Here is a 25188-nt window from a genome sequence, read left to right on the forward strand (position 1 = left end):
GACTCGAAGTCGATCTCGAAGGCGATCACTTCGATCGAGAAGTCATTTCTCGATAAACGCTATTCTATACTTCATCGAAATCGACTTCGAAGTGATACATCTCGACTCTCGACAAGCGAGTAGACCACGTGGGTTCTACATATTTCCGGTTGTAATCGCGCATAGGCTCTCTATTTTCCGACCAATAAGAATACACCATCACAAAAACAGCTGATTACAAACGCACATGTTTTATAGTTTAGAGAAAGGATATTTATTTTCATTGTAATACTGCAGTATATATTTAAAGTCCAAAGGATTTATTGTTTGGTAAAAAGTTTTGGTGTATAGAATTGGTTGTGTGTTTTTAGTGAAATTTCTTTCATTAGCTTAGAATTATCTTCTATAAAGAAATAAATTAGTCGCTGAACTAATTTTTTCAATGTCGGAGAGACAAAGTCGTGTTTCAGTTTCCCAGCAAGAGGCAATAGTGGAATTTTTGTCTCATCATGAACAATTCAAGCCGAGCTATAGCAAGCGCCATTGCTTTTTTCCCTAAGAAAGTAAGAAAGACAGTTTGGGTAGTGGACTAGTGGTAGCTTTTTGGCAACACGGGAGAAGGGTGGGGGGAGGGAGTTAATAAGAACTACCAGCTCGATGATTGGTTAAAACCTCTGTCGAAAGCGATCTCGTAAGCTTCGGACACGACGAGATCGACTTCGAGAAGTCCATCGAATTCGAGTAGCATTTTTCGACAAATATTTTATAGAATAGCGTTTTTCGACATCTCGTGAGAACGATTCGAGATCGAGAGAGATCTCGATCGAGAACTGCTTACAGAATAGGGCCCCTGGTGAGAAGTCGGTGAGACAGAAAAACAACGGAAAAGCGCTCGCTGTTGAAGACGCAAAAAATTTGTTTTGCACGCGCGGCGCGTTCAAGTTATAAGAGACCTAAGCCTAAATTGCGCGATTTTAAAAGTTAGGATATCGCTCATACGGGGTTAGGGGCGCTGGCGGCAGCCCCTAAGATGGCGGCGAAAATTAAAACCCAAACACCTGGCGTTATTTTTCGTTTCAACTTTTTGGGCCAAAAGCTATTTTTTCAAGGCAAAAAAAGGTGCGTGTTAGTACATTGAACGTCTTGTTAATCTTTTGATACGGAAATAAGGCCATATTTGGAAAAGCTTGGCCGTTCCCCTTTAATGCTGCGCTCCTTTAAGGAGCCGCCCTGATCCTAAAGGGTGTATTATGTATGGCACAAATAAACCTTTAAACCTTTATTACGTGGTGCCATCGATGCGCGGTGAAATGAAATCGTTAATCAAGGCCCGTGCGCGCTCATTGGGAAGGGGGAGATTTTAGAGAAACGCGACGACTTGTTTTTTTCGCTACTCTGCCGTAAGATGGCTCTCTTTCCTGGCCCAATTTGAATCAGGTAAGGCGGGAAAAGGTGTAAGCTTAAACACTTGTATAAATTATTGTATTGACTATTGAGCGATTGGAGCCCTGTTCTTATTAAAAAAGCATATTATTAAAAGGAAACTTAAAAACACCACATAATAAAAATCATTTTAAGCCATTTTTATCCTTAATTGTGGATTTATTACACTTTTAAACCTTTCTGGATTAAGGTTTATAGTTCAATTTTTTTTAATTTCATAGACATCTGAAGTGTCACGTGCATGATTGTACAATAGTGGTCTTAAATATTTTTAGAGTAGTACTTTTGTAAGTTTTAAACTGGCATTTTGATGCTGAACTAAAACAATTTGACTACAAGTAGAAAGCACAACTACCATTACTATTGGTCGTCGTGCTTTCTACTTGTAGTTGTTTTAGTTGGCCCATTAGTGAAATTAGTAGCCTGCTGGGGTACTTAAGACCTCCATTGTCCTGTTCTCTTATTAACTTCAGCAAAGGCGCATTTGAATCTGGCTGAATTAGTTTTTTTAAACAGTCGTAACATTCTGTACGCTCCTCTGCCACCTTTACAAGATAACCACCAATTAATGCAATTGTACAGTTTCTTTTAGTTGAATTTTGGGAAGATATCTAATCACACTTTTTTTGGTTTGAGTTTATATCACGCAAACTTGAAATATTTCATTTGTTAATCACAGTTGGTATTGCATGGGGTAGTAGGCGTTTTTTTAGCATGATACCTAATTAATACTGGATGTCTGGGCGTCAGAATAGCGATAAAACGCTAATTTACGTATAAAACGCTAGCAGACGACGAAACCTAACTTTCAACAGCAAACGGCGGGAAAACTAGAATTTAAAATGTGTGACGTCACGCAGGTCCAATAAACAGCGCTCGCGGTGAGAGAATACGGCTACTTAAATTGCCAAAAAAAAAAATAGGAAATGGGAGTCGCGCACGGGCCTTGATTAACGTAGGCAGCGATGAAATACATTATGCCTTTTGGAAAATCAACTGTCATTTGATGTAAACAAAGAAAGAATAGATGGCATTGCAAATTCAGCCCATACATGTGCGAGGGGGGGATGAAATTTCCCAGTCAAAAACAGGGTTGCCTTAACGCGGTAATCTTCCCTCTATTTCTTTTCTATCTCTATTGTCAAATTCCGTGCTAACACTGACATCTGTGAGATAATAAAAAAATTATATACAAAAATAATTTTGGCTGTAAATGTTCGTGCCTTAAGTTTAATTTATATTTTGCTCAATTTTTCTTTTCATATAATGCGTATATTTATGTTAGAAGCGTATTGTATTTTAAATATTTAGTTTCATTTATAAGTACTAAGAAATTTAGGAAATGGTAGTTCAATTATTACTTGAAGAGGTAAATTTTAATTATTAAGCCTTTCCAACTCCTCATGCAAGTGGCAAATGCAATGTGATGCATAGCTTCACGGCTTTAGGAAAATTATCTCATCCTCCGAATTTAAAACGATATTTTTTATTTAGCCACCTTTAGTTCAAGCAGTTTTTCGAGGGGATATTGATGAAGTCAGGGAATTAATACGTTTCAAAGCAGATGTCAACTTCCAAGACCCAGAACGGCGATCAGTTTTACAAGCAGCCGCAGCTTGTGGTGAAGCTGAAATATCCGAACTACTTATTCAAAATGGAGCTAGAGTTAACATGAAAGATAATAGATGGCTTACACCACTACATCGTGCTTGCCGAAGTGCCAGTGAAGTTAGTAGCTTTAAACCTATGAATACACAATAGATTTCCTTCCCTTATTTACATTGTAGAAAATTACATATAGTAAAAGACACCCTCACTTTCCAGAGTCATTTGTACTTCAATAACCTGTTTTTAAAGGTAAATATTCCTTAATGAGGGTGACTTTTTCTATGTAGGTGTTTTTTAGGGTCTGTTCTAAACATTTTTTTCACAAACTTCAACTTGCCTTTTTTTGTTGGGGGTTTTTAGGACACCGTTGAAGTTTTGCTGAAACACGAGGCTGATATCAATGCCCGGGATAAAAATTGGCAAACGTATGAAATGGTTTTTATATTTTTGTACAATGAAGGCTTAACCAATTTTTTGTTTCTATTCTAGTCCGCTTCATATAGCTGCGGCGAATAATGCCCTAGGTTGTGCACAACTAATTATACCTTTACAAAATAACGTGAACATTTCCGATAGAGCTGGTAATTTTTTGTCCACTAAAATAATTCATACAATAAAGTAATCACAATTAATTTTAAACAAGGTCGAACTTCTTTACATCATGCCGCTTTTAATGGCCATTATGAGGTTAAATTAAAATTGCCTTTTTCTTCTTCATTTTGGTCTGTTTTTAATTCAGTTAATTAATAAGCAGATGGTTAAACACCTTTTAAACCATGGAGCTACTTGCAATGCTTTTGACAAGAAGGAGAGAAGAGCTTTACACTGGGCTTCATACATGGGTCACATCGAAATCGTCCAATTACTAACTCAGTATGATGCTGAGTTGAATGTTAGGGACAAGGAGGTACATAATTATTTCATTCTGCTTCTCTAACAGATACATTTGATTTAAAATGATACATTTTTGCAAATACTTTAGTTTTATACTCCTTTACACGCCGCTTCAGCTAGTGGAAGTGTCAACACGGTACAGCTTCTAATTCATTTGGGTGCGGAACTAGAGCCTGTTAATATTTATGGAAACACCCCTTTACATATAGGTAAATATTTGAGAGGTTTTAGTTAGTGCTAGTACTTTCCCCAAAAGTCCCAGACATTTGTGCTTGTCCCTGACAATCAAAAATATAGTCGGGGAAGGTTACTGTTTGGGGTTACATTTTTAGGCTTTGGAGGGGATTATTTTGTTCGTTCCAACTAACAACCTAATGTAGTAACTAATAAATATGTACTCAATTGAGTTGACTATAGACTTCTGACCAGAAAAAAAAATAATGATAGGTTCGTTCCCTCCTCCTAAATGCGGCCAATTATTATACCTCTCTCACGTGGTTTACATTTGTTGTGGCATAACTAAGGCATTTATTGTAACTTAAGATTTTTTACAAAATTTCATGTCCCCGTCCTGACTTTGTTTTTTTGGGGAAAGCACGTGCTCGTCCCCGACTTTATTTTATCCCCATACGAACCATTATTTTTAGTTATATAATACCTAATATAAACTTTCATTTTATAATCTTATAGCTTGTCTCAATGGACAGGATGATGTTGTAGAAGAACTGATAATGGCCAACGCTACCCTAGACTGTGTTAATCATAGGGGACTGGTAATTTTTTCACTTTTTAAATTGAAATTTTTTGGAAACTAAATTAAGTTTTTTTTTCAGACGCCTCTTCATTACGCGGCTGCCTCGATACATGGAGGCGGTTGCTTAGAAGTATTACTCAGGGAAGGTGCCAATGTTAATTTTCAGGTTTGTACGTCCTTTTCAACAATCATAGTTTAATCACCTACTTAGGAAGAATGAGCCCAGGTCCCTGTAAAACAATAATTCCGTACCCAAGTTTTCAGGGAAAAACCCAATTCCCTAGGTTAAAGGGGATCTATAGTTGGCACTCGCAACACCCCTTCCATTTCGTTATGTTTGCATCTACCTTATTATCTTTTTTTCTTCAGAGTCTGGAAGGACGAACCCCATTGCACATGACATCTATCCATGGAAGATTCGCTAGAGCGGAAACGCTGTTAAGCAGCTCCGCTCAGGTGGATGCGGTGGACAAAGAAGGGTTCTCTCCCTTGCACATAGCTGCCAGATATGGCCATGAACTTTTAGTTAGGTCTTTAATATCCGCTGGAGCTCAGATTAATAGGCAGGTTTTTAAACACACTGTAACCCTAACTCTAGGAATACTTAGCTCTGTACTGTTTATTGAGAATTCACTTTTTTTAGGTGTTCGTTGGCTGGTCTGACAGCTCTACATTTAGCTGCATTTAGTGGGTTTATTGATTGTTGTAGGAAACTAGTTGTAGCCAGATCTGATTTACACGTTCAGGATAATAGTGGTAAAATGAAAATAAAAAATAAGAAATTTGGAATGAAATTAAGAATATGTATATTTTTTTGCATGTAGGTCGGACAGCTTGTCATTTTGCTGCTTACAGTGGAAGTTTGGAGTGCCTTGAATTTTTAATACAAAATGGAGCGGATTTTAATGTTTGTGATAGTTACGGAAGGTACTGCGCATTTTATTGAGTATTTAAGTGCAATATCTTGACGTATATGTTTGACAGACTGCCTGTGCACTACGCTGCCAGCAACCACCAATACTGCTGCGTTCTGTCTCTACTGGCCATGAAGACTGATATAGACCACGTTGATAGTGATGGCTGTAGCGCTCTTCATTATGCAGCCTCTTCTGATGAAGGTATTTTCATATTGTAAAATGATCAGTCTGTAGTTTTTATACATGACCTTGATTTCTTTATTGCTTTGGTCTTATTACCTTGAGTGTCGCCCAATATAGTGCCTGAGCTCTAAGCTTTCTTTCGTAGGTTGAAGGGCCAAAGAATCATTTGAATTTTGTGGTTGCGGATACATAATCATATTTTCAGAAGGGAAATACTGAATTTTGATTCTGTAATAGTAAGTGTAGGGAGCTGTTGGATATCATGTCCACCCAAAATAATGGTATTACAAGTCCATTTGATGACCTAGCCTATGCTGCTTCTAATTATTTTTTAAACTTTATAATAGTTTAACTGTTTATAAATAAATAAATTATCTAAACATTGAATAAAAGCCTTGTTTTATTATCCTATTTTCCAACAGAAGGCAGATGCGTTAGCTGCTTGTTGGAGAAAGGCGCTGATCCTCTTAAAGGAGATAATCAAGGTAGGCACAAATGATCCTTTATTTTTAGCCAACAAGTTCTTCATATATATTTTTGTCAGGTTTTACAGCGATTCATTATGCCGCAGCAAGTGGAAAAAGCATGGCTCTCGAAGCTGTAATAATAATTAAATATAAAAAATTTGATATCATTAAAAATTTTCAAATGAATTTTTAGCTATTGCTGGCTTGTGACGGAAACTTCAATCCACCTAACAAGACTCCTTTATCACGACTAACTCCTTTACATTTTGCTGTATGAAATAAATATTTTACATTTGTCAAATATTTAAATTATGTAATTACTACTTTGACATTCAATTCCAGGCATATAATGGTCACTCTCCGTGTATTTCATTGCTTTTGTCTCACATTAAAGATCTTGAAGCCAGAGATGGACAGGGACGGTCTGGTACATAATGTTATTTGTTTCCTAACATCTACTGTTTAAAATTTTAACCATTTATTCCTTTTTAGCTTTGGATTTAGCGGCTTCACAGGGTCATACTGAGTGTGTTGCGTTGTTACTCCAGCACGGAGCCAATGTTATATCTCAGGATTTTGTCAGCCATAGAACTCCATTGCACGCTGCTGGTAAAATTTCATATTTTTTTGGCATTTAAAGACTGATTTTAACCTTATTTAATTTAAAGCTTATCAAGGGCATAAGGAATGTTTGAGGCTTATGCTGGAATTTCGTGATATGGAGAATTCAGTTGATGTTATAGATAAATACGGGAGGTAATTTGCCTGCCTTCCATTATTGTTTAAATATATTTATGGTAAAGCTTGATCTCGCAGAACTCCGTTGATGTTTTCGGTTCTTTATAACCGAATTGATTGCACAAAATTACTGTTATCACACAAGGCTTCTGTCATTGCTTTGGATAAACACCTTCAAACTGCCTTGCATAGAGCAGTAAGTAAAACTATGTTTTGTGTGCTTTAGACAAATTGCTAAGTTTGTTGACTATGCAGGCCCACAGTGGAGACGAGGAGATAGTAAGGTTGCTTATTCGGAATGGAGCAAATTTAAGGCAAAAAACATCATCTGGAAAATCTGCGCTACACATCGCAGCCAGTTCAGGAAATGTGGGCGTTCTATCCGTTTTACTCTCCGAATGCACTCCTGACACTTTTGACAAAGTAGGATGGACACCATTACATTATGCTTGTGCAGGAGGTATGAAATAAAATGAAAATTTAAACATCAGTTGTTTTAATTATTATAACATGTTAAGGTCATGATGCTTGTATCGAGTTGTTGTTAGATCACCACACCCACGAAGAGTTCATTGGAAATTCTTTCTCACCAGTTCATTGCTCTGTGTAAGTATGTGTGTTAAGTTACATTACGAATAGTACTGTGGTCTTTTTATTCCCTCATGTCTGAGTTGTGTGTATGTGTGTGTGTCAATCTAGAGCTTTAAAGAGAATAGCTTAGCATGCGTGTATAAAATGCATGACTCGTTGTTTCCTGACGATATTTTTTTTGTTTCTTTCTATCTTGTTTGCGTGTTCCATATCTATGCCCATCATCTTTTTCCTTTACCTCCTTTGTGAAAATTAATAAAAACGCTTGAAAATAATGTGTGTGGAACCATTTTAAATGGAAAGATCAAACCCGTAAGTAATGAACAGTATCTATCAATTACTTTTGGGCTGTTAATGCGTAGATACTATTTTTATAAGTTAATTTTTAATTTTTGTAAATTTTTAATGTGGAAAACCATTTTTTTTTGGTAATAAGGTTTCGAGGTAGCGAGACCTGTACAGAAATGTTACTGAAAAGATTTGGGAATCATATCGTACATTTCCGGGATAAAAAGGGGAGGTAATGACTTAAAGTTTTTATTCTGTATTATTTTAAGTTTTTAATTTGTGTATGAATTTTGGGTTTTTTAGAACACCTTTGCATATAGCTTCATTCCATGACAGTTTAGAGTGCCTTCGACTTTTAATTAGGGAAGGGGCAAATATTAATGCAGTTGATAAATTTCAAACTACGCCACTAATGATGGCTGCAGTCAACGGCAATGTGAAAGCCTTAGGTAAATATTAGTTTTATATATAGTTTTATTTTGACTAACAATGGTACGGTATTGCAGAAATTTTACTTGAGAGCAAAGCCAAAATTCAGTGCCAGAATAATCAAGGAAATACAGCTATTCATTTAGCATGCATGAAGGTACTTCTAATTATTTTCCTTTCATTGTTGCGTATTTTGAAATTAACTAAAATTAATTTTGGATAGGGACATGAAAGTGCCGCAATTTTACTTTTGGAAAAAACTAGTTCTGATCTTATTAATGTTGGGAATAAAGATGGAAAAACGTGATAATTAAATTTTGCATTGTGTGTAACATTTCTTTTTAACCAATTCTTTTATACTTACACAGGCCTCTTCATATAGCTGCCAATAGAGGTCTAATATCTGTTGTAGATTCTCTGTTAAACAAAGGAGCGGACGTTACAATTGCTGATTCTTGCAGTCTCACCCCGGCTCTTTCTTGCGCACCAAATTCTGATGTTGCGGAATGCTTAGCTCTAATTCTCAGTTCGACTCCCAATCAAGCGACAGCCTCAATTGTTCCGCCTTCTTTCCACTTCACTCATTCCCTAACTCTTTCATCAAAAAGCAGTAATAACTCACTTTTTTAAATTAAACTAATTTCACTTTTAAATTTGACTAATTTGAAATTAATTTTTGGAAAAGGACTCGGTCGCAAATCAGAGCTCTCTTCCGACTCTCTTAACGAGAGTTACTTAGAGTGTTCCAAAAATAACGAAAGTACGGGTTCCTATCAAAGTTCTGATTCTGATTTCTACTAACTCCTCATTCCACTGTGCCATTTTACTTCGCAAAATTTTAAAGGTTCTGTAAAATTAATTCCATTCCAGGCTAGCTAGTCAAATATGCAAGACCACTTGTCACCAAGGATTGTCTCGCAGAAAGGGTGTTAGTGTTTCGACTTTTGAGTTTTGACTAGCTTAACACTAATATAAAATTCTCATTTTGGCCCCTGTATTGGCTCTTAATGGGCAATATCAGACACAAATGGTCAGTCGTGTAGAAGTACTCAGTGAAATGGGACCATTGACGATGTAGGCAAGACTTAAATGTACTAATGTACAAATTTTCTCAGTGGGTATATGCAAATATTAATATTTTTCGAAACCAAATACTATTCTGATGTTTAACCAACTAGAGCAAATGTATTGGTATTGTTGTTAGTTTTTAAAGGACAATATTTGGGTTCTAATTTCTTTTTGAATAAAAACCCTTGTGCCCAGTCTATTGTCCACAAAATTTTGATTAGATATGAAATCAATTTATATTAGCATTTATTTCTAGAAAATAATGGGTATTAGCAATGATTTAAGGTATGTTTTATATGCGGAAATTCTGACTTATTTAAACCTGTGAAGGTGTGATAACGGTTTTTTAAGAACAGAACAAAATGCTTAGAATTGGTATAGGTTATGTAAATACGCAAGGGACAAATATAACATTAGGTGTATCCTCAAAATCAAACTGTGCCAACAACTTTTAATTTTACAGCTTTTTTGTTAGGAGGAAAACTGTGATGAATAATTAACTAGTCACTGTTATTTACATGATGAAATTTCTGTGACCCTTACTGAATAAGTGTAATACAACCTCAACAGGAATATGACCAAAAATGTTTTATTTTGATTCCAATTTTGCGAAATGCTGTTTAACATATCATGTGTCTAATGCCAATATAAGTCAAATGGTGCCTTAAAGAGACCCCAGCTTTAAATTGCCTAACATTTAACATTATTTTAAGGTTCCAGTTTTCATAATAGTTGATGACAATTAATTTGATTTGTTAAAATTGGCTGTGTAACATATAAGGTGTATTAAAGATAGTACAGTTATTGTAATTTGTGTTTTTTAATAAAAATCAGCTAGGCTAATACCAGGTGGGCTGCATTTGGCCGACTTTTCAGTCCGTAACCTCTGCAAAGATTAGCTGAAAACTATTCCTGAGTTCTGGATCGTTAAGAGAACGGCCTAGGACTGAGCTGTAACGTCACGCAAAAGTTCTGGATAGTTCAGAACTTTTGGACGAATAGTTGTGATTCGTACGATTTGACGTACCCAGCCCGATGTGCAGACGAATTTTAGAGATTTCAACCTTGAGTTCCGGCCAGTACTTGCTCTTGAGCAGGTACCATTTAGAACGGTTCCGAACGGTTCAACAAGAGGTTCTTGTCTGCGAATTAGTTTGCATTTGGGTAGTTCTAGAATTGTTTTTGCCGAATAGTGCGCATGGGGACTGTTGAACGGTTCAGAACTCACGAATAGTTTTCAGATTTTAAACTCGTACCCTAGATTCGAATACTGAGAGCTTTTCCATTGACGGTTTTGTTACGAAGCGTTTACCCCTTTCCGGCACGTGACCTCAGAAAAATCGGGCTCCATCGGTTGCGGTAAGGCGCAAACCATGGAGCGAATTTTTTCTGAGTTCCAGTGGGAAGTGAGTAAGAGCTATCGACAACGCGCGAGAGTAGCTGAAAACTATTCGTGAGTTCTGAACCGTTCAACCAGTCCCCATGCGCACTATTCGGCAAAAAAATTCTAGAACTACCCAAATGCAAACTATTCGCAGACAAGAACCTCTTGTTGAACCGTTCGGAACCGTTCTAAATGGTACCTGCTCAAGACCAAGTACTGGCTGGAAGGTTGAAATCTCTAAAATTCGTCTGCACATCGGGCTGCGTACGTCAAATGGTACGATTCTAATTTGAATGACAAGACAACTATTCGTACAAAAGTTCTGAACTATCCAGAACTTTTTCATGACGTCACAGCCGTTCTCTTCATAGAAATCTCATAGGTAACTAGAATGCTGCCGCCTACGGCCGAGCTTGACGCCAGTTCGCCTTGAACCTTCAGCCAATGAGAGGCCGTAGAGTGGTTCCGCCAAGGAGGATAATAATCCTCCTTGGACCCGCTACTATAGCGGGAGATAGGTGACGTCATTATCTCTGGTGACATTAAATTCTTGGCAGAACCAATCTTTGAGCTCTGATTGGCTGAGATCTGGCTATCGTCTGCCACGACGTTTGGCCCATTTGCCAGTTACACGGCAGCATTCTAGTTACCTATGTGATTTCTATGGTTCTCTTAACGGTTCAGAACTCACGAATAGTTTTCAGCTAGTGATTTCGAATCTAGGGTACGAGTTTAAATTATCTTTGACCTCTGTAACGGTGTAGAGGGAGATTTGGCTCATTTTGTTTTATTCTGCCCTGGTTCAGTAGCTTCCAGCCTGGAGTTTCGGAACGCTTTTCGGGGGATTGACTTACCCCCTTCCTTTAAAAACATTCTCTGTGGTCGTTCTCCAAAAACGCAGTTCATGCTGGGAGAGCTTAGGCCGAATTGATGGGGGAAGAGGCTCAATGCGCCGGGAGTAGTGGCTCACTCCTGTAATCCCAGGCGTCCGGGAGGCAGAGTTTGTGGATGGCCGTGTGAGGACCACCACCAATCCCTCAACGGGTGGTCGGAATACTTCAGACACGGGTGTCCACACCGCTGTCCACACGTATCCCCCCGTTGGCGTGGCCGTTCCAAATATCTCGCCGGGCTCGCGGTCTTCTCAGATTCAATCAGCCCTTTCTTCTTTGAATAAAAAAAAAGAGGCTCAATGCTACAGATATGGGAATTTCCCCTCCAGTCAACTTCTCTACTCCAAGGTAGAACTGCTGCTCAGCCGCAGCAGAGATCCTGGCAGTTATAGAGATGCGAAACTCCGCCGAAAACCTGACAAAAAATGCAAGCATCAGCGCCGCCCTTCGGCCGGAAGGAAGCGCCCGTTTCAAGCCGAGAGACGCAAAAATTGTAAACAACGATAACAATCCTAGGATCTCTGCGATTACTCCCCACGTACACCCGTCGCGGCTATCGGCAAAAATTTGAAAACAACTGGTTTGCTTAGGAAATAAGGTTTTTTTTTAAAACTGGTCCTTATGACCAGTGACCCCCTAGCATATGAATTATAAAACTGGTCCTTATGACCAGTGACCCCCTAGCTTATGAATTATTAAACTGGTCTTATATAAAATGTTCTAATGTCATTTATATGCCAAAAAAAACATATACTACATGTTTAGAAGTTAAAAGACACCAGGGATTATAGCTCTGACCTTTTGAATTATATAAATTCCATTAACCCAACTAGCATTAAATTTACTATAGAGAGCGAAAATAATGGCTCTCTACCCTTCCTTGATGTTTTGCTTAGCCGAAACATTGGTTCCTCTGATATAAAATTTTCAATTTATCAAAAAACGATGCATTGGGGCAGATTTTTAAACTTTAATTCTGAACACAGTAAAACGTAAAATTAGGGATTATAAAAGGTCTAAAATCCAGAATTGAAAGTATATCAGACAAACCAATTGTTGACAAAGATAAAATAAAATATCAGCTTTTAAAATCTGATTACCCAGGCAATGTTATTGATCGAATTTTTAACAACAACACAATAAAAAACAACTTAATTAATGCAGATTCTACTGAAGAAACCACTAAAAAAGTGTTGGTTTTACCTTACATTAAAACAAATCTGAAATATTAAATAGATTGATAAAAAGTAAATTTAACATCAGATTAATCAGTAAGAAGAATAAAACCCTAAAAAATGAATTTAGCAAATTTAAACCAAAAATCCCATTGTTAGATAAAAAAGGTGTTGTCTATAAAATTAAGTGTAAAACGTGCAAAAACTCCTATATTGGGGAAACCCAAAGATCAGTTAAAATCAGGTTAAAAGAACATAAATATGCCTGTAATAAAAAAGAAACCCTAAATGGCATTGCCAAACATCTAATAGAAAATGATTATAAGCATGAAATTGACTGGGATAACCCAGAAATAATGTATTCTGAGTCAGATTATTTTAAACGTAAGTTTATTGAAGGTGTTTTTATATCAATAAAAGGGGAGGGGGGTTAAAATTTAGAAGAGGGTTTTGGAGAGGCCAAGTTTTGGGGCGTGATTACAAATAATAGATAACTAATATAAAAAATCTCAATGCACCTTTGTAAATAATAATACAAAATAAGCTATGATGTCGGTATGTTTTTCTGTAAACGTTTTTAATTTAGTATGCCTGATGAAGACTGCTTGGACAGTCGAAAGCTTGCTGTGGCTTTTTAGAAATAAAAAGTTTTATTAAATTCCATGAGTTCCTTCTTTTAAATATTTTATTATAAGTTAGATTATGTTGGTAACATTAACTTTACACGTATTCAAAATAGTTAACTTTATTTTACGAGTACCACCAGAATAGTACAATATAGTACTATCTCACCTAAGACTACTACCAGAGCCTAGAAGACCCTCGTAATTTACCGTATTACCTACCTCTCTTTCTCTAGGCCCCGTAACTCCAGAGTCCCCGGTCCGTTACCGCGTAGCCAGGACTGGTAGCCTACCGTACTCGGGGGAAAGCGAGACTAGAGGATTGAGGGTGTGAGGCCAGAGGGGGGTTAGCAGACTTGTAAATAGTGTATATTTTTAAGAGAGTCCACTGGACCCGGACCCCTCCGCCGATCTATTTTTTCGACGAGTCCAAGACTCTTCCCCCTTTTTCCACCCCCTCGTTTAAATTTATATGTTCTTTAATCTCTCTTTATTCCTTCATTTGACATTCGAAAATAAATGTCACCTAAAAAAATTTTATGGTAATTATAAAAGAGACAGTCAGAAATCGAACTGCAGCATTATTTCATTATATATTCCCAACAACAAAGTTTAAATATTTACATAAATAATTGTGATCGGGTAAATTAAAATGCTCGAAAATATTATCACAATTAATTGAACCATTAAAGTCATGATTTCAAACCCATCCGGGCTTAATTATTTTTCTAACTTTATTAATTTTAATAAAACTAAATTTTTATATTCAATGGCACTGTTACAATTACTGTGCCTAATGGAATACAGAGTAACAGAGCAAGACTAACGAAGTATGGAAATTATTCCCCACACGGGCCACACCTGTTTAAGTTAAAAGAGGTTTTTCCCTGGTGGCCCAAGTTTTCCAAATTTTTCGTTGGTCATTGTCAATTTCTATAGGCCTCACAGATAAGTAGATAGGGGAGTTCTAGCTCCGTGGGAAGTCTAGATTATCTTTGGACTAATATTCCAAGCAGTGATGGGCACTCTCCTCTCACCGTGAGATCAGTGAGAGCAATTGAGAGGACATGAGAGTTATCACAAAATTTTTAAAAATGCCCATCACTGATTCCGAGAGCTGACATAGCGACGGTCAGTATACTATACAGATGTCTCAAAGAGAAAAATAATTCTACTTTTTATTAAATTCTCGAAATATTTCCTCTTTTTACACAGCTAACGAAATAATTTGAGGGAGTCCCGTGGACTCTTTACTCCCTTCTAAAGACATTTTTTTAGGAGTCCCGTGATTTTTTTCAGGGGTTTTTGACGCGTGGACTGCCGCTATTTACAAGTCTGGGGGTTAGACAGTTCGACCTTGGACCAATAATTATTGGTCCAAGGTTCGACTCGTTCAAGGGATGCGCGCGAAGGGACTCTACATAAAACCTCGACGTGCGGCCCCGGCGGAAGTAAGAGGAGTCGCTATACATAGAAATCCAGTGAATAGGGAAATCCAAATTGATATAAACCTTTAATTAATAGGTCATCTCCTATTATTTGGAATTATTAAACTGGTCACCTTCTGTTTTTTTGTTATTATTTCGAATTAATAAACTGGACACGGTGACCAGTGACCCCCCAAATTTTGAATAAATAAACTGGTCTGAACAATTAATTAACTGGTCTTTGACCACCTGACCACCGTTATTTCCAAGGCTGCCCTTCACTGTTTCATCGTTTTGAAATTTTTTTGAAGTTGTTTATAACAGATTTAATAGAGAAGTATTAGTTAATCTTCAAAAGATAATTTTTATTCATCAAATGACAACCGTTGATGCAGATGTAAAAGGTATTTTATAGATAGTTACTTTTTACTTATTGAAATTAGGGCCTTTGTGAGTATCTCTTATATGATATATCAGCATTTCAGCTCATTGTTTATCTTTGCGAACAGAACACCAGTTAAAAGCTTCTCTAAGAGAAGATTTTAACCTCGTGTCAAATATTATGACTTTTGCTATATCTGAAGCCAGGAATTCTTCAATTTCTCGTGACATTTTATTATTATCAAGTGGCCATAGACATTATGAAGTTTTTTTTACAAGTTTAGGCCTTTGATGAAACATTGGTTGTACAAGTTGTACCTGGTACAACTTGTACAGCCAATGTTTCATGTACCCTGCTTGTACCTTTCATTGTAATTATTGAAGTATTTTGTTTTAATTTAAAAAAAATTGGATATGCGAAATCATAGTCTAAAATTATGTTAATTATAAATTTCTAGTGTAATGTTTAGCTTTTATAACTTTTTCTTTGAACCTGAAACATTTTGAAGGTGACATGGAAGACAATGTCCTTGATCAGCTACTTGCAACAGAAAATGCTGAGGACGATGATTTGACCGCTGAGCTGAAAGATGATAGAAAACCAGGTAAGTAATGGGAAGTAGTTTATTTCGGCCCCAATGTATAGTAAGATACACTATGGAAGCTAAAAGATGTGTGAACTATATTATTGTAAATTTCGCTAAAAACGTAATGATTTGTAGAGCATGTGCATTTTTGTTTTATTAATCGCCAAATTATATGTTACACGGACATTAAATGTAAATTTAAATATTTCGAAACACTTATCTTAACTTGTTGGCACCCCAGTGTATATAAAAATCCCACCTTCTGACATCGTAATTAGTAAAATTGTAAAAAACAAATCTAGTATAGTTCGCATGGTGACCACAGTTCCTATATTTCCAATTTTTTCCATATAATTTAACGTCCTTCCTTTCTTCTCCTATAATTTCATTCAATTTCCTATAGTTTATATTTTACCCTTAGAAGTCTTTAAAACGTCCTAGTTTTTAAAGATGCTTATTTCCAACACTATTTGCTGATAGTTTTTGCCTATTGCTATCGGTTGTCAACTTTATTTTGAATGTTACACCCCTTTTAAACAATTTTGACAGTTGTTTTCTGAGTTTTCTCTTTTTGTATAATGAATTTTCTTCCTATATATTCCTTCCCCCCCCCCCCCCAAATTTTCTTCCTTTATTTCACTGATAAATTACCTATAATTCCTTTACTTTTACCTTCCATCTCGTGTCGTACTGTACATTGGGGCAGAAATTAACTTCAGCCAAGTAATGTTTATAATAGTAGTAGTAAGTTGTTATAAACATTGATTAAAGTGTATATAAAGATTATACGTGCCAATGTTATTCAAAATAAAGTCTTTCCATTTTAAGTTAAAATATTGTTTACCCTTTCCTCAAATTTAAAAATGGTTCCAAAGATTTGTAAATCGTAGATATTCTATTTATTTAAGGTGGTAAAACTACTAGAGCAGGAAATAAAACTGGGGGAAAGCCAGCATCGAAAACACTCAGTGCAAATAAAATAACTCCTGGCCGACCTGTTACTCGTAAATCAGCCTCTGCAAATGCTACAGGTCCAGTTCTTTCATTGTAATATCTGTTGAAAAATTAAATTTATTATTAAACTGTCTTACAGCTGCGGCTAGTAATCAAATCGGTGCAAAATCAATTCCTGTAAATAAAGTTACCAAACCAAAGAAAGTGGCAAGCATTACGCTTAAAACCAAACAATTACCCATAAGTGCACAAGAAAATACAACCCAACTAAAACAGTTATCGGGTGGTACTTCAAAAGAAGCGGCCAATAAAGTGAGACTTAGGTTTAGTGTTCTTTTGTCAATTTTTAATGTTTGTTTAAAAATCAGACACAAAATGTACAAAATAAAATTGTGAAGAAAGTAAATGCATCTAACTCAAAAACTGCCACAGCGACAACAAATTCTAACGCGGCATCTGCTAACTCTTCAACTGGTATTTGGTTTTAGTATCTCCAAATGTTTAAACTTAATCTAATAATTATTACTTGGTTGGTTTTAGAGAAAAGCGTTGCGACTCAACTAAAGAAAAAAGCTACTGGCACAAGCACTTCAACTTCAAAACCAAACTCAGCAGTAGCAAAACCTGCTACTGCTAAAAAACCAAATGCACATGCCTCTTCACTAAAAACTAACTTACTTTCAAAAGTGGTTCCTGGAAAAGCCAATAATGCGAAAGCTGCAGAACCTGCCCCATTAGTTAAGCCTCAGAATCGGGCTGTGGCTCGTAAAACACCGGTTAGGAAAGGCAGCAATGATTCAGCTATTGCGACAGCTACATCTAAAAAAGGGGCCCTTCCAGCTCTAACTAAGAAAGAACCAGAAGAAGCGAAGGTTAAATTGGAGAACCCCACTCCTCTGAAAAAGAAGGTTCCAGCATCTATTGCCGCAATTATATCCGAGGAAAGTACTAAAGAAGGTGGCAATGCGGATAATCTCAATATTTCAATTGCTACGGAGGATATCTCTAATGATACTATCCATAGAAGTGACATTAAAGCCAAAGACAATGGTAAGGCATCGTAAAATTCATTTTGAGTGCGATTTTGGTTTAACGATAGCAAAAACCTTTCAATAGTGAAAGAAAGTCTTTCTGATGAAAGAAAGACAGCAAAGAAGCAAAATGATTATGACACTCATAGTGATGCTGATTCGTCTGTCGGTGGTCCTGACGACGAAGATGATGATGATGAGAGTTGTTCTTGCGAAGATGACAGCCTTATATCTTCATCTCCAGGCTCGAGATCAGCTTCCCCATCTCCATCTTTATCAGATTCGGCCAGTGTTTCAGATTCTGGTAGAGTTAATTTTCTTTGTAATAAGGAAGATGATTTGATTCATAAAAATACTACATTTCAACAGATGCGGATGATAAATCCAGAAAGAAACATTTGAGTCATAAAAGACCACATTCACCCATTGCATCTAGGAGATCACCCATCAGAGAAAGTAAGTTAATTTTTTAATCTGGTTTTTTTAGTTATTTCTCATAAATTATTTTATAGCTATCCCAGTGAAAAGAATACGTCATGCTTCTCCGACTATCCCAGCTGTCAAAAAAGGTGGGAAAAGGCAAAAATAATTAGATGTAAACAGAAAGTCTCGCATTAGCGGTATTCTGTACCTTTCCCTTTGGTTTCATTGAAATCTAAGGAGCAAACCCCCAATGCTTCCCACCCGTAGAGTGCCACCCAATCAGATTGCCTCTAAAGCATTGGAAAATTTTTGTCAGAAATTGGAAAAGTAGTGTTTCGCGATGCTAAACATCCTGGCGGGATTTCCTACAAGCTCTTTCAATCGGCCACTTATTTTTCAGTTCTAGATAGCTCGGGAGAAAAACCCCAGCTCAATTGGCATTAATGCCTTAAAACCAGGCAAGTCAATTTAATTTTTACGTAAAAGAGTAGCTAGCTATTTCGCGGAGAGCGACGTTTTTAAGACCAGTTTTCGCATGTACCTCACACAATGCCCTAAATTTGTAACGATTTGAGAAGGGGGTTGGCACCGCAGAAAGGGGATAAAGTAGTTTCTCAGATTACATGGCGCGAACTTTGCCTCCAATCCGAGACTTTCTGTTTAGTTCTATTTATTTTTGGAATAGGTTTACTTGGATTTAAGTCTTAGTTATGGACAATTACAATCTTTTTCAGATGTATCTTATTACATGAAATACTTTTTCCGAGGTGCTAGATTTTTCCTGGTCAAAAGCAATAACCATGAAAATGTTGCTCTATCAAAAGCTAAAGGAGTTTGGTCAACCCCTCCACAAAATGAATCCAAACTTAATCAAGCCTACCGCGTTAGTTGGTTTAAAATTAGAATTGAATAATTTCCTCTTAATTTTTTTAAATCTGTTACTTCACCAGGAAAACAAAAACGTTATACTAATTTATTCAGTGAAGGAGAGTGGAAAATTTCAGGGATTTGCTCGTCTCTGCTCAGAATCACGGCATGATGTTCCTCCTATTCAGTGGGTGCTACCTCCCGGCCTAAGCGCAAGGGCTTTAGGGGGAGTTTTCTGTTTGGATTGGATTTGCCGACGAGAATTATCATTTACCAAAACACAGCATCTTTATAATCCCTGGAATGATGGTAAACAAGTTAAAATTGGAAGAGACGGACAGGTATATATTATTCCTTTATTTTACATTTTAAAAAGACAATTTCTATAGAAATTGTTTAACTTTGAAGGAAATTGAACCAGCAGTCGGGGAAGAACTTTGCCGACTTTTCCCAATTGATGAAAATGTTGACATCATGACTATTTTACGTCATATGAAGAGGAGCAAACCACGCATTACTCGTCCTGATCCTCGAAGCGGACATATTCATCCTCGAGAATTGCCCTTGGGTGGCCCCAGCGGACACCGTCCCGTGTTGTATCCTCATCATTCGAGACGCAGCGACCGCAGTTCTTCAAGAAGAAGCCCTCATCACGAATCCTTGAGGTTAGGACTGAGCCATTGGAATCCTAAAGAACCGTTTCGCTGAGAAGGCGGGAGTTATAGTGTGTGTTTATGATCTTCACCCGTGGAATTTATCAGTCAACCCCTTAAATAAGTTTCAACAATAGGCGAGAATGAAAATCTTTTCGTGGAAATGAGGTTTTAAATTGCTCCTGGGTCGGGTCTAGAGGGCTTTAGCTGTTTGGGTATACCTCAACTGTAGATTGTGTGAAGTGCCATTTTGAAAAAAATTGTTTCGTAGTTCCGTGAAAGTTGGATTAACATAGTGCTTTTCTCTTTTAACAGTGGTTTCGGGGGAAAAAGGATTTTAAGTCGGGAGGGATATAAATTGAACTTTAAATGGGCTCTTGTGTTATGGACTAAATCGGGGTTGGTGAAATGTAGTTTTATTCAGAGGACATCTCCGGAGTGTTGGAATAGACTTTTCACTCCGTTTAGAAAAAAATGTGCGACTGCCTATCAACCAGATGGACATTATACTCCCATTCATAAGTTTGGTTATATCGCCGGTTCCTCCCCATCAGTCTTCGGAAAAAGATCCTTGCCCTCCTTTTTCTATACTTCTAGAACTTTTTCCTCTTTTCTTTTAAATTTTTGCCCGCCGAAATACCAAATGAAAATAATTGCCCAAGAAGCAATTTGAACTTTTATTAAGCAAAATAGACTCTGGTTAGGGAAAATTATTACCAAAAATTGAGGCAGCATGGACGTTTTTCTCAATATAAGCATTAGAAAAATTACATATTCCGCTGTAGAAAAATGCCAAAACCTACACAGTTTTTGGATACTGAAAATGGTGTTTCAAGGTAAGGTATTCACAAAAGATTCTTCCTGGTGAAAAGTATTATATGAGAATTTTTCAGGCAATTCGTTAAAAAAAGTCCTTTTTTGTTTCTTAATCATTTTTATTTTCCCTTGATATTTTTTGACTATAGTTTGAGGCACCACAAAATCAAATTTATGATATCCTCGGGTTGATAATTTTTTTTATTAAAAACTTTCTTGGGTTAAGCCTTTTTTTTCACAATATCCAGGAGTATTTTTAATTATTCTTTTTGTACTCAAAACTTTTTCTAGAAGACGTCGCAGACATAGTTTTGATGGACCAGGTGGTCCAAGGGGGAAACGGAGCCGTCACGATTATCCTGAAGGTTATTATGAAGTTTATGTTAAATTGATTTGTAATTCCACTGATTGACTGCAATTAATTTTCAGTTGTTTTTAAAGACACTAGAAGAGACGGGTAATTTTTTTTTATTAATCTACTAGAAAAGATCTTTCTAAATTAACTTTTCAACTTTCAGTCGTTCTTCGATTGATAAATTTGGCATGAGACGTGACTCTTATATGAATGGGGTTTACACTGAATTCATGAGGGACTTCCATCAAAGACCACCAGTGCCCCAATTATCCTTTGGACCTCATGTAATTATTGAACGTTGCAAGGCATTCTTTAATGTTTTATTAACTGTAAATTTTTATTTTTTATAGCCTTTTCCTATGGAGGCCATAACGTTTTATGATCGATCATTACATCACCCAGAGTTTTCATCACGAAGTCGCCCAATGGATAAGAGAGCGGTAGCATATTTTTCTTGTTTATTCAAAAGGGAGTTAAATCCTCCTGTGTTTCTTTACTTGTTTGCTTTGTTTAAAGTATAAAGTTCCCTATTTATGATGGCTCACCTAATTTTAAACCTCTGCCATCAGGTTTATCAAAAGCTAAGCTTAGATTATCCTGGCTCTTTTTACACTAAAAAAACCATTCAATTTAGAATATACTTCCTTTAACTTGAAGTAGTTGTGCGAGTCATAGCCAGGTTGATATTATAACTCGTTTTTTCATAGTCACTAGTGGTTTTAAAGTTTATTTGTAAAGAGGATTTGATTTACCTGAAGCCAAAGTCAAGCAAGTTGAGTGAAAATTTTAAATAAGAATCTTAAGAGTGTTTTTACCAATTTATTTTTTTCTGTAACTTTAAACTTTTTAGTATATTTCAATTTATTTATTGTTATAAAGATAGTCTTTAAAGAAATGATCTCATGGATATATAAAACTTTATTGCTTTAGAAATCAAAAGGTTTATATATCCATGAGATCCTTTCATTAAAGACTATATTTTTATTATTCTCATACCATGGATTTAAAAGGTTTTAAAATTTTCAAATATTATAGATTTGAAACTTAAATTGGTTTTCTCAAAAAGGATTATTTTTTACTTGCTTGACTTTTGCTACATGTGTTCAGAGTGCCTCCCAAAAGTTACAGAATTCTTGTGTTTTTACAGTATGAAAGATCAGTTGATGACTTTTTAAGGAGGACAGCTAGACCTCCCAGCAGAGGTGATAGGCGTTTTCGGGATAGACGTTAAACAACGGATAATGTCCTTTATAAGCTACTGTATGCCTTTTTCCATACACTCAAAAATATGGTTTAAGGACATTATCAAATATGAGTGGCATTTTGGAACATTTTATTCCGAAACCTTCACTGACCAAAACCCAGTTGTATATAAATTTATAAACTTAAACCATCACGCATTAAAATTTCCCATCCTTATCGTTGTAAAGAGTTCTCAGTAATCTGATTGAGGTTTTGTTTGTTAACTGATTAAAATGAAGCGACTTTTTACAATCTTGGAAATGTTAATGATAGGGAAATTAATTTCACAAAAAGGTGACATTTAAGTTCGGTGAAGAATGTAATTTTTACATTAAAATGCTATAGGTGCAAAAATATTATATTTTTATTTGAACCTATAAAGAAAGTTCTTTCTTTTGTAGCTAAGCTGTTTACTATCTCTGCTGTGTTTGTGTCAAGGGGGTTTTCAACTTCCAGCAGTTGCGAGTAACCTGTAGGCTTAAAGGAGGTTAAGAGATTAAGCATCTAAACTTTGCAGGAAATTTAGAATTTAGTCTGAGCGTAAATTTAATATTATAATAATAATATTATTAATATTAATTAATTAATTAATATTATTCATATTAATTAATTAATTAATATTATTCATATTAATTAATTAATATTAATATTAATATAATTATTAAATTCCGTCAACTATGGAAAATTTACGGGTAGACGTAGGAAACCGTTTGAAATACTTTCTTTAATTGACATAGCCAAATCAAAACAAATTAAAAAATTCCGTCATAGGTTTCGTGAGTTGTGCCATTTTTTAGGTCCGTGGGGCTTAAATGAAGCCGATGAAAAGTCCTTAATAGCGAGCAGATGAACCATCCGTATGGGGCTGACAGCACTTCCCTGGGGAAACCCGCAGGACCAGGATTAGTGCAAAAGTTATCCATTGACCCGCCAGGATATTCTCTACGACTTCTACCCATCAAAGAATGTCGGAAAATACGTCATCAAAATTGAGGGACTCCAGCGCCGCCGAGTGAGGCGTTTTAGAACGTATGTCTACGGGAGAGATTGCTAGTATTTTTCCAATTAGTAGGTTATGTAATCTATAGTGTCTCACTAGAAATTTTAATAGGCGCGAAGGTACAGCTGACACACTTTTGGGTCTTATGCTGCTTTTGATAATACTCATATGTCTCCCCTCTATCTGCTTAAAAAATCCCGTCAACTTGAACTAATTAGGGTGATTTGGCGCCCCTTTTGTTCCAACCCCTCGATGTACCCTTAATCAGGCCTTAATGGGGTATGAATAACTCTGTCGGGCGCGAATCCGCGCGATAGAGTAGTATCAGTGTTACATCACGCAACGTCACCCATGTTTTTTCCTATAGAGAAAAAAACGCGCCTAAAATGGCGGATATGGCCAAAGCTACCAGGTGATACTACTCTATACCCGTTTGGGCACTTGATTTCTCGGTAACCACTGAGGCCACAAATATAAACGATACGTCCATTAATAGGTGATTAAATTTTATCTCGATCGCGATACCCATTAAGGCCCTCGGGAGCCCTTTAATTTGGGAAATTAATTTCTTTGAAACTGCTGAGACCTCATATTCAAACGATACATCGATTCACGAGTTATAAAATTTTCTCTCGATAACGATGCCCATTAACTAATATTACGGCTGGGCCAAGGGCCGAGTGGTTTTTCGTAATTTATACAAGGTAATGTTACGTTAGTGGTAAAGCAATAAATATCAACAACTCTTAATTTATATATTTCTAATTTTACCTTTATAGTATAAAACTAAGTGTAATAAAGTCTTGTTTTTACTACTGGGTAGATAAAAGCGCAGTTGGCGAAGTGAAGTAGGGGCGGCGACGGACGAGATGGTTCAAATGCAATAAACTTAATCTCTCTCCAATCTAGTGGCGTCGTCGTAGCATGTGCCACCCGAAATGTTTTGTTATATGGACTTTGTAATTCAATTGGTACTTCCTCCGAACGAAAATCTTGACTACGCCATTGTTCTAACCACTATAAACCAAAGCATAATGATTGTGAACCAGTTCTAAATTTTTTATTAACTGGCAAAAGGCAATGCCCATCACGCCATATGATTATGTATTTGTACCCCGCCGTTCCGCTAGGCCCTACGGCGGCTTACAAGACTAACCAGTCAGGCCGGGACAAAAGTGCACGTTGCGAAACAAACGTTCGGCCAGTGAGACAGTTATAATAACTGCCTCACATATAGCAAACAAACGCCCTCATCACGGCCCAACAAAAGGCAACACGATGGGTCTGCCCGAGTACCCACCCTCGCACAGCTGAGGACTAGAGTGACCTTAATCAACCACTGCAAAAACCATCCCCGATAAGGTTATCAAATGACAGGTATGGAGCGAATCATCGCGCGTACCCAAAATCCGAGCCCAGCAATCACGGACAACACCCGTCACCCCCGGACAGCAAAGGGGCCGATGCGACCTGACGCGCAAACCCAGAAATCAGGCCCGGCAGCCGCAAACGACACCAGTGACCCCATTAAGGACAATCCGGATAGGGACAGTGATACCTGTGCAAATCAGCCGCAGGTTATTAGCCATACGTTGCCCGACTCTCGCCACGAGGAGGCTTTGCAATCAGGATTTAAGAGAGTCTGCCCATCACGCCAGTGGGAATACATAGCGCTAGATAGTGATACAGTTCACGTGTGAATTTAGCCCGATTTGGCAGCCATAAAGTTTTCTGCGGAGAAGGCCGAGCGCTCGATAAGCCTGCGAGACGACCCGGGAGATATGAGTGTCCCAGGAGAGAGTCGAGGTGAGTGTGATCCCCAAGTACTTGAACTCAGGTACGTGATCAATTGGGGATCCAACTAACTGATACCCATACAAGAAAGGGGTTACTCCAGGCCGATAAAGGCTTAACACCTTGCATTTCCGAGCGTTGAGTTGTAGTTTCCATTTGTAACTCCAGGACACAATGTGATCCAGGTCGGCCTGCAGGACGTCATGATCAGTCATCGGCATAAA

General features: G+C 37.0%; 2 protein-coding genes across 12 annotated transcripts; both read left to right on the plus strand.

Moving 5' to 3' along the window:
- Nucleotides 1-2600: 2600 nt before the first annotated feature.
- On the plus strand, nt 2601-10169 carry LOC149933052 (uncharacterized). 7 transcript variants are annotated; one of them, XR_016472797.1, is made up of 30 exons: nt 2602-2791; nt 2917-3150; nt 3247-3279; nt 3391-3455; nt 3520-3611; nt 3674-3717; nt 3785-3937; nt 4013-4133; nt 4615-4697; nt 4758-4844; nt 5048-5241; nt 5322-5434; nt 5503-5605; nt 5663-5796; nt 6201-6263; nt 6323-6378; nt 6439-6516; nt 6588-6672; nt 6738-6854; nt 6914-7001; nt 7062-7179; nt 7239-7443; nt 7502-7589; nt 8011-8094; nt 8166-8311; nt 8369-8448; nt 8515-8594; nt 8660-8685; nt 8753-8901; nt 9162-10169. XR_016472797.1 is itself a non-coding variant. In XM_090155531.1 (30 exons), exons 1-30 carry the CDS (start codon nt 2765-2767, stop codon nt 9164-9166), a joined length of 3093 nt encoding a protein of 1030 aa, XP_090011657.1. In that variant the 5' UTR covers nt 2603-2764; the 3' UTR covers nt 9167-10169. The 7 variants fall into 7 exon arrangements, 5 of the variants coding, with proteins under 5 accessions (XP_090011659.1, XP_090011657.1, XP_090011655.1 ...); XR_016472796.1 differs by lacking the exon at nt 9162-10169 and adding an exon at nt 8977-9051 and having other exon boundaries at nt 2603-2791; XM_090155531.1 differs by adding an exon at nt 8977-9051 and having other exon boundaries at nt 2603-2791; nt 8660-8901.
- Nucleotides 10170-15079: 4910 nt separating this feature from the next.
- On the plus strand, nt 15080-22510 carry Ythdc1 (YTH domain containing 1). Of its 5 annotated transcripts, none has more exons than XM_090155743.1 (17): nt 15088-15265; nt 15752-15847; nt 16738-16860; nt 16923-17095; nt 17152-17257; nt 17324-17833; nt 17900-18118; nt 18184-18270; nt 18327-18383; nt 18972-19120; nt 19188-19445; nt 19513-19769; nt 20868-20938; nt 21015-21030; nt 21092-21212; nt 21279-21368; nt 22076-22510. In XM_090155743.1, the coding sequence occupies exons 1-17, from the start codon at nt 15238-15240 to the stop codon at nt 22157-22159; spliced, it is 2445 nt and encodes an 814-aa protein (XP_090011869.1). In that variant the 5' UTR covers nt 15088-15237; the 3' UTR covers nt 22160-22510. The 5 variants fall into 5 exon arrangements, with proteins under 5 accessions (XP_090011870.1, XP_090011869.1, XP_090011868.1 ...); XM_090155742.1 differs by having other exon boundaries at nt 15089-15265; nt 20865-20938; nt 22076-22509; XM_090155741.1 differs by having other exon boundaries at nt 15089-15265; nt 21003-21030; nt 22076-22509.
- The last annotated feature ends 2678 nt before the right edge of the window (nt 22511-25188 follow it).

This window comes from Leiobunum rupestre, chromosome 8 (genome assembly GCF_980474605.1).
Source record: "Leiobunum rupestre chromosome 8, qqLeiRupe1.1.hap1, whole genome shotgun sequence".
In the NCBI taxonomy this organism is placed as follows: domain Eukaryota; kingdom Metazoa; phylum Arthropoda; class Arachnida; order Opiliones; family Sclerosomatidae; genus Leiobunum; species Leiobunum rupestre.

Excerpts from the sequence above, each read along its gene's own strand:
- Ythdc1 (XM_090155740.1), top strand. The coding sequence starts at position 15,238 with ATGACAACCGTTGATGCAGATGTAAAAG. Across the intron at positions 20,939-21,002 it reads CCGTCACGATTATCCTGAAG|TTGTTTTTAAAGACACTAGA; the intron begins GTTATTATGAAG and ends ATTAATTTTCAG. Across the intron at positions 21,031-21,091 it reads AAAGACACTAGAAGAGACGG|TCGTTCTTCGATTGATAAAT; the intron begins GTAATTTTTTTT and ends TTCAACTTTCAG.
- LOC149933052 (XM_090155529.1), top strand. The coding sequence starts at position 2,765 with ATGGTAGTTCAATTATTACTTGAAGAG. Across the intron at positions 4,134-4,614 it reads AAACACCCCTTTACATATAG|CTTGTCTCAATGGACAGGAT; the intron begins GTAAATATTTGA and ends ATAATCTTATAG. Across the intron at positions 8,595-8,659 it reads GGGAATAAAGATGGAAAAAC|GCCTCTTCATATAGCTGCCA; the intron begins GTGATAATTAAA and ends ATACTTACACAG.